The sequence below is a fragment of the Stegodyphus dumicola genome, chromosome 1 (genome assembly GCF_044657685.1).
Source record: "Stegodyphus dumicola isolate Sdum_Otavi_A_Nest chromosome 1, ASM4465768v1".
Classification (NCBI taxonomy): domain Eukaryota; kingdom Metazoa; phylum Arthropoda; class Arachnida; order Araneae; family Eresidae; genus Stegodyphus; species Stegodyphus dumicola.
This window is the reverse complement of record NC_140768.1, coordinates 145,961,155-145,970,493: the sequence shown is the minus strand read 5'-3', so window position 1 is coordinate 145,970,493 and position 9,339 is coordinate 145,961,155. Positions and strand designations below refer to the sequence as shown.

Sequence of the window (9,339 nt, the reverse complement as noted above, 5' to 3'; positions counted from 1 at the left end):
AAATTTTAACTCTGATTGAATTCCGCGAACAAATTCTTAAAGTTAGGCTTTAAATGTCTTCACAATTAAAAGGAATGGGGTTCGCTCAGGAATTCGAAAAATAATAATAATAATAAGCAGAAATGAATTAGAACACAAAATTCTGAAAAGACTTTAAAATTTAAACATTTGCATAGAGTTATCTGAACTGAATCTTAAACACTTTCCATTAAACCCTTCATTGTCGTATATGTGTCTCCTAGATAAAAAAATATCCCTTCACCTGCGTATAGATATCATTTCATGTTGTAATATTTGCCTGAAGATAAGATTCGCCCAATTGAAATTCCATGGAATTAATTAAATGATAAAATTTATTGATCGTATATGTCAACTCAGAACACGGTTTCATTGTCAAATGATCGTTTATTTATTCAGTATTTCTGTTTTCAAACCATTTATTCGCTTGTTTGTTTTTTAACTGAATATTTTTCAAGATTTGTTTTCTTCTCGTTGGCGTCGCATAGAAGTTTATTAACTTGCATTAGAATTTATAAGTAAATGTTTTTTTTTTTTTTTAATTGTGGTTACAGCATTTAATTCCTAGTTTGTATTAAATATTTGGTAAGCAAAATGAAATTTTTCATCTCTTATACTATTAAATTCGGACTTTTTAAAAAGGCTTTCCGAATAAATTAATAAGATAACATTACTTCCTAAGAAAACGTTTCTGTGTTGGAATTTTCAGACTTTCAAATGCTAAAACTTGAAGCAAAATGTTAGAATTTTCCAGTGCTAAAAATTGAAGATTTTATATTTTAAAAATAGTTTCTTAAAAAACGCATATTTCCCCTCTAAGGTTTAAAAAATAAATTGAAGAAAAAGTATTTTTAATGTTCCCTGGATGGCAACAATACTAAATAACGTAGTTGAACAGTATTGCTATTTGCAACTATAATAGAATAACTAAAAATTCTTTTTTGTTTATTTTATGTAGTTGGGGGTTTATTTGTTTGCTTGTTTACTTGAGTCTAATCTTCCAAAAGATTTCTTAATCTCTTCCACTGAAGCCGCCCTTAAAAAAAAAAAAAAAAAAAAATTAGACCGACATAGGAAGAAAAGCAAAACATTTGGATTATTAGCATCTGTCAGTTTTTTCTTTTACACGCATTTTAAATCCTGTTTGAAATTATTAGACTCTTAATTCGTATTTCGATTTTACTATTAGTTATCTTAGAAACTACTATTAGTTATTCTACTACTAGTTATCTTCGAAATAGCTCTAATGGAACAAGGATGTATAACTGCAAAATAAAAGCTGTTTAGAATATTTTATTAAGTCACTTCATTATCAGTCCTTATCCACGAGTTCTTTGTTTTATTCCAAAGGCGAATCGCGTCAACTGGCCAGTGTCGGGGGGACATTTCCGACACCATCCAGGGCAGTGGACGATTAGACTGATCTATCATCCACTGAATGACATCATGTTCGGTTCTTGCAAACCAGACCCCAAGATCAACGTGGGAAATGCCAGCCACGCCCGCTGCCAAACCTGTCACAAAAATATCATCTATCCAGAGATAAGGAACCCGTCTGGAGGTCGCCGCTTCGTGTATTTTTGCCATTGCTGATGGACGAGCAAAATAAGCCAATCCGCTGCAATATTCGGGGTACTCTTGCAGAGGGTACTCTTTTTGAGTCACTTGATACTTCCCGGAACGGTGAGGAGCGGTGCCAATGGGCATAATCCGGCAGGCTATGACATCACCAGAAGGGGACTTTGGTCCAAGAATATCAAGTAACAAAGACACTGCTCTTTTTATATCTACGAAGGCATCATCATCCGCTTTCATGAGGAAAGGAGCTTCAGGGCAGTTTCTCAAGGCCCATCGTATTCCAGCCAGATGCTTCAAAGTCAACAACTTGTAGCTGTCCATGTACTGAACAAGAACCAAGTCACCGTGCTCCTTTGCCTCTCGGAGAACCTTCTGTGATATCTTTTTCGATTTGGAACGTCCAACAACGAAGAGGGTTCGGACGCTGGTTGGCCCTTCTGCGAAGGAGCCCCAGGTTTGACGAATGGCTTTCCGATGAGGGACATGACTAGGAGATGAATGGATAATAGCCAACAAGAGTGGTCTGGACTGGTTGCACGGCGCAGCTGTTCCTTCTAGAAATTTGATGCTGTCAAAATCGAAGTAGTATGGTTCGGGGGTTGTTGATGGAGGATCTTCTTGAGGACGGTCAATCCTAAGACAGTTGCGTGAAATGAGTAACAGGCCACTGAAGACAAAAAGTAAGAAGGCAAATAGGCTCCTTCTTAATCTGTGGCGTCCTAAGGGCAGCATAAAAATGGTGTAGAATAACACTTTTCCTTCCACAGAAGCATCATGTTACCTGAAGGAAAAGAAAACAAGGTTAAGATTTTAGCTACAGTTTCTCAAATCCAAATCTAAATTCAAACTCTGAAAGGGCCTTGAATCTTTCATGTAATAATAATAATAATAAGGGGATAATAACTTTCAGAAATTTCAGAAGTTACAGAATAATAATGTAGTAAATAATAATCTTTTTCCTAATGTAGGCTTCTTCTGTTTCTTTTAAAAGCCTGTTTAATGCGAAAGTTATACTTACCGAAAAAAAAGTTTAACAATAAATTTTTTGAAATAAGACCTACATTTATTAAAAAGATAATAACAGAAGCCTATAATTAATACTGTTTATTCTTTTTTTTCTTTTAACATTTATTTTCTAAATGTAATATGACAAAAAAATTGAGTAACAGATTCATTTTATGCAGTTCTTCAGAATCTTGCTAAATCAGAGCAAGTATGGAGGAAAGGAAAGATTATTTCAAAAATTAATGAAAATTAAAAACCAAAAGTGAAATGCTAAGTTTTGTTTAGCATATTAACAGGGACGCTCTTAGAGTCGCCACGAAGATATAGATGCACTCAAATTGTAAGTCGTACGGTTCATTAATGAACGGTTCTATTGGATTTCAGATGGCCTATATGTAACGAAATGGCAAAGTCGTATCCTTTTATTACTGAACTGTTCTATTAGACTTCAGGTGATCCAGATCTACTGAAATTGCAAAATAGTACCCTTTTATTAGTGAACTCATGTACTGCAAAGTCGTATCCGTTTGTTAGTGAACTCATCTACTGCAAAATCCTGTTTTTTTTATAAATGAACTTTTCTATTACACTGCAGAGGATTCAGATCTGCTGAAATTGCAAAGTCGTATCCTTTTATTAATGAACTCATCTACTGCAAAGTCGTCTCCTTTTATTAATGAACTGTTCTATTTGATTTCAAGTGATCCAGATCTACTGAAATTGCAAAATGATATTTTTATTTCAATGAACTCTTTTGCTGGATTTTGAATAAAAGTAATCTTAAACATTTAAAAGTTTTTGTAAGTTAGCATTTGAGAGTTTCAAATAGCGAGTAGACGAGAACGATTCATGTATACTGCAGAAATATTTCTCACCGTGAAAGATATGGATAACTCAGCATTTGAGCTTGAAGAATGCTATTAGTTCTATGGTACGAGGTGCTTTTTTCAACAAAATTGGTTAGAACTCAATCAAACTAACGTTTTCGAAGTTTTGAGTTAAAAACATTTAGCATTTTCTTATGTTAGAATTCGAAATATTTGACTGACAGTAAAAGACGCAAAAATTCGAACTTTTGAATCTCTAAGACTCGTAGGATATGAGAATTCGAATGACTCATCTCTATTTTTCTCGAAAACTAGAAACAAGGTTCTAGAAACAAATTTTCGAAACTTCGTAATTTTTTTCATCAAAGAAATTTTTAAAATACATGTGCAGTTTAATTCGAAACTTTAGAAAATTAGTTTTGTTGTCGTCCAATAGAAGCTCGAATTAAAAAAATACATTATTGCTCAGAATTTTAAAATACATTATTGCTCGTAATTTTAAAATACATTATTGCTCATAATTAAAAAATACATTATTTCTCATTATTTAAAAATGCATTATTTCTCATAAGTAAAAATACATTATTGTTCATAATTAAAAACAACACATTATTGCTCATGATTAAAAAACATTAATGCTCATAATTAAAAACAACACATTATTGCTCATGATTAAAATTATTATTGCTCATAATTAAAAATATATTATTCCTCATAATTAAAAATACATTATTGCTCATAATTAAAAAATACATTATTGCTCATTATTTAAAAAATGCATTATTTCTCATAAGTAAAAATACATTATTGTTTATAATTAAAAACAACGCATTATTGCTCATGATTAAAAAAAATTAATGCTCATAATTAAATTCAACACATTATTGCTCATGATTAAAATCATTATTGCTCATAATTAAAAATATATTATTCCTCATAATTAAAAAATACATTATTGCTCATTATAAAAAATAAGTTATTGCTCATAATTAAAAACAATATATTATTGCTCATTATAAAAAATACGTTATTGCTCATAATTAAAAACAATATATTATTGCTCATTATAAAAAATATGTTATTGCTCATAATTAAAAACAATATATTATTGCTCATGAAAACAAAGTAGGGTTGACCTAGAGCGAACTTTCTAATCAAACATTTATTTAAGGTTTCTGCATTTTTACATTTTTCTAAAAATGTTCGGTATTTATGTTTTTTATAAAGTTTGAAACATTTATTTTAGCAAGTAAAAGAACTTTTTTATTCTTATTAATTTCTGAGGAAAGTTTTACGATCTATGTTTAATGTGTACCTATTATGTTAACGCTTGAACTCTTCAAACAATCTTCTCTTTACTTTGATTACAATCAAAGTAAAGAGAAGAAACAATTACTTTAAGAAAAGTTTCTTCAAAAGGTAAAGAAGTTTAACTCTTCCTTAAATACGTTTTGTCAAATTATGCTAAGGAAATGGAACCCCATATTCAAATTTTTTAATCATACACTTTGTTACATACAAAAATATGTAATTTGTAACGTGTTAATAAATGTAGAAGTATATTTAAAATCTGTACTTTAATTTTTTTATTCAATATAGATTTTAAAATTTCCTTTAATTAAAAAGATTTCACTATTAAGCAAACATATCCCTCACTTCCATCTTTTTCTTCTTTTTAGTCTTACATGAAGGATTCTATAGATTCGACACCTGAAATATTCTTTGGGTGGAATATTCCAGTTCGGATTTGAAATAAAAAATAGTGATTCCATTCTTAACACTTAGCTAATAATTAAACTGAATTATTAGCTAACTAATTAAACTGAATCATTATTTAAATTTACCATGCAAAGAGTTTCAAAAACATTGATTGCTTTATAGAGACATTAGGTTATTTGGAAGCAGGAGATGAAAAATGAGCAATGCCCTCGCCGAGACTCGAACCCCTCGAATACGCACCGAGCGTGCTGGCTACTACACCACGAAGACATGTTAAGAAGGCGTGAGAAATACCTTATATACCCCCCTTTTAAAGGGGGACTGGGTTTTTTTAAGAGACCCAGTCGCCAAACCCTGGGGGAGGAGAATCATCATCCAATACCCTTTTTTAGTTCGGGCGACACTATAGAGACATTAAGTATTTTTTTGGGAGTAGGCAAAATGAAAAATATTCAACGCCTTCGCCGGGAATCGAACCATGGACCTCTGGAATACATGCCCAGCGTGCAGACCACCACACCACGAAGGTATGCCAAGAAGACGGGAGAAATACCTTATAAATATTTTGTGTTGTATATATTTAAATATTTGAATTTTTAATGCAGTCGAATTATATTGAAAAAAATGAAACTTAAAATTAAAATTTAATTATGTATGCCTTTCAGCTTTACTTGTTTTTTTAATTTCATATGCACCTTCTTCATAAACACAGATGTAATTTTGAAAATTGTACTCAATTAAATTTATTTTTCTCTAAACGCACGTTTCAAATTTTACTTCATCTGAAAATATTCAATACCACTTTTTTTTCTTTCTTCTTCTTATTAATACGTACATATGAAAGATATGAAGCAAATTCAGAATTCGCCCTAGCTCCACTTCTGGATGACTGACTTTGTTACAGTGATGCGCAATTCACTTAGATAAAAGATGAATATTAAAAAAATATTAGTCTTCATCGGCTGGCAACAGTTTTTATTTTGCCAAGCATTTTGATGTTAAAACTCACATACACACAGAAACAAATTTCGTTTTAAAAACTATTTAACAATATAAACGACACCATATAACAGTATAAACACACGAAATAATATATGGTGTTAAAAAAATCAATGTTACGTTAGAAAATAATCTTTTTTTTTTCACTTTTATTTTTAAATACAAATCGCTTTTTAGCCCTACCAAGCTAATCCATCATTCTTTATCCCTGTTGCCATTTCCCGAAGCGAAATTTGTAACCATGCCAGACCCAATTTCAGAAAAATAGATCATCACAAATCTAACCTAAAAGAACGTAGAATGAAGTAACACTGCAGAGTTCTTAATAACCTGATCCTTTAAAAGCCCTTTTGTAACCAATCCTTTAACATAAACTGTTGGACTAACTGTTACAACAAGGCTGCCCTCTGGTGAGTAGCCAGAGAAATACTTGAGTAAAAGCCAAGGTTCCCACTTCTTAGGTTGTACCAGACTGTTGCTGTGTAATTATTCTAATTATTCTTGAAGTTAAATGTAATGTCCGTGTGTAACTTAAACCTGTTAATAAATATTTGTTACACTATACCGGACTCTTCTATGACCCTATCTAAAACCTATCTGACCTATTTACAAAGTGGCGCCGAATGTTGATGTTTAGCTTTAAGAATTTTCCTTGACTTTTGCTCACTTTCTTTTTCAGAAACAGTACTTGCAGCCACACCCGCTGGATCTCACTCCTAAAAGTTTAGGAAAGGAGATACCTCGCCCGTCAGGTATGATTTTTATTTTTGTGTGTGACACTCCGATGGCCTATCAGCAACAAATAGTTGTCGTTAATGATATGATTTGTTTTGCATTTAAACACTAATTTTCTATAATGTGTTAACCCTTAATGTTGAAAAGGTGAAAATACTTGAATATGAAAACGTAAAAATACTTTACTGTGTTCTTAAAGTATATATGTGTATCTTTCATGAATATTGTATCATTTTGAAGTGATTAAGAAATTCCTTCATTTTGTTTACACATAATGGTGGTGCAGCCCCATCCACCTAATCGACAAGATTTTATGACAAACAAGGGCTGCGCCAAACAAAAACAAAAAAAAAAAAAAAAAAAAAAAAAAACCATATAAAACACATAATTATACATGAAATTACATATTACATGAAATACATATAAAATACATAATTATATAAACGCATAAAATACACCACATAACGCACTGAATAAAATTATGTTAAAATTCCATATAAACACCAATATCTCAATTTAAATTATTGTAACACAAAATTTAAAACCAAACTTTTATCAAATAAAAATACCAGCATCAGAGCGATTATTATTAAGAAAACACATAAGTTCCCTTGCAAATTTAAATTCTTTTTCAGCACCTGTAAAAATCTTAATAAAATTATATTTTTTTCGTATGTCATAAGTAAGTGTACATTCTTCCACATAGTGCCTTACCGATTCGACAACTCCACAATTATGACAATATTCATTCTCTTGTATGCTAAATCTTTTAAGATACACCGGGAAGCGCCCATGTCCAGTAACAATTTGATTAAAATCCAAATGACAAGAAATACCTTTATTAAACATAGGTTTTAAATAACAGGCATATTCTTTTCTTCTATTCGAATTATTCCAATTATCATACCACAAATCAATATAATACTGTTTGATTCTAGTAATAACCATTTTTCTTGAAGGCTGGACAACGGACACTCCCCGGAAACATCCTCTTTGGCCAACACGTCGGCCCTCTCGTTACCTTCAATACCCACATGGGACTTAACCCATCTAAATTTAATATCATGCAAACCTTCAATTTCTTTATATAAACACTTAATATCCATAACTAAAGAGTTTGTAACGTTGCGCGCCTCCAACTTGCACGCAACCAAGAGGTGACTGTGAAAACTGGATAAAAGATACAGTCTTGTGAAGGGTTTAAGTCCCTTTTTATTCAACGTAAAAATTACAATTGCGTGCTCTTGACGCTCACAGACTGCGCCAACTCGGCGGTCAAATAAAAATAATAACCTGAAAAGAAACTAAAGACAAGACTCTAACTACGAGGCTCTCTAAAAATAACTAACTCACCGCGTTTTACAATACCGCTGCTACTTCAGCAGACTTGAAGCTCACTTGAACGATTAACACTACTTCCCGCCAAGCACATAGGCCGAAACGCGGGGTTCTTCAATTTCTCGCTAACTACCTCCGCGCTCGTGAAGTAAGAATATCACACACCGAACTCGTTTCCGTTCTATTTAAATCATAATACTTCCGCTGATAATTTGAATCCTTGCGCGTTCTACTAAAATTTACATATTCTGGCATTGGCAGTTCCAGGGGAAAGTAAGGCTTGACAGGAAAGATAGTTTAAACTTAAAATAAATGTTAGTTAAAATAAATATAAACCCTACATTTGCCGCTGCCAGAATTTGGAAAACTTGGAAGCAGGCCCTACAAACGACCTGTTGTAAGTTTCTCTAATTCTGAACTAACTGGCGAGAACCTCGTTTACACAAAAAAAATCTTATGTAACAAATTGTATACTAAAATTCTGTTGCTCGTTTTAACTCTCTCTTCTTACAGCAACTTTTCCTGGACTTCATCAATCAATCTTGCTCTTTCCTTCCAGCATCTGGAAGGAATAAGTATCAGTATCCTTCTACATACATTATAATTTACACTTTCTTGACACAATAAATTTTTGTTTTTAACGATTCGTTTTTCTTAGTTATTGCTTACTTCACATTCATTCAATTTTTCAAGCATTAATTTAACTTTACCCTGGCTCTCCACCGTGTGTGGTGTCAAACGGGAATATTCGTGTTTTAGTCTTACAACACTTCCCCTAACCACCATGATTTGTTAGAATTCAACGACCAAATAGACACACCTTACTCGACATTCTACAACTCAATGAGCTACTTTAATATTCTTAAAAATTCAAATGTAGGTGGAGAACCCTACAAAACACATTCATTCTAACTTCCCCCTCATTCATCTTTAAACATGCAGTCTTTCGCTCTAAAGCATGACTTTATCTGCAATTTAATACTTAAATTTTGACTTCACTGCTTTTAAGCATTCACTTTTAGCATCTACAATTTTATGCTTCTAGACTAAATTCTACTTTTACATAACATTCAAGTATTTACGTACATTTACAAAATTTTAATACATATGATTTTTACAA

The 9,339-nt window shown here is 32.0% G+C and overlaps 1 protein-coding gene across 1 annotated transcript in view; it reads right to left on the bottom strand.

Annotated features, from left to right (window-relative positions):
* Positions 1-1,293: 1,293 nt before the first annotated feature.
* Positions 1,294-9,339, bottom strand: part of LOC118205131 (beta-1,3-galactosyltransferase 5-like) — a 52,115-nt gene continuing 44,069 nt past the window's right edge. Inside the window, exon 2 of the mRNA XM_035377420.2 lies at positions 1,294-2,377. Coding sequence (XP_035233311.1) covers positions 1,315-2,328 — 1,014 coding nt within the window. The 5' untranslated portion in view covers positions 2,329-2,377 and the 3' untranslated portion in view covers positions 1,294-1,314. The remainder of the gene's footprint in view (positions 2,378-9,339) is intronic.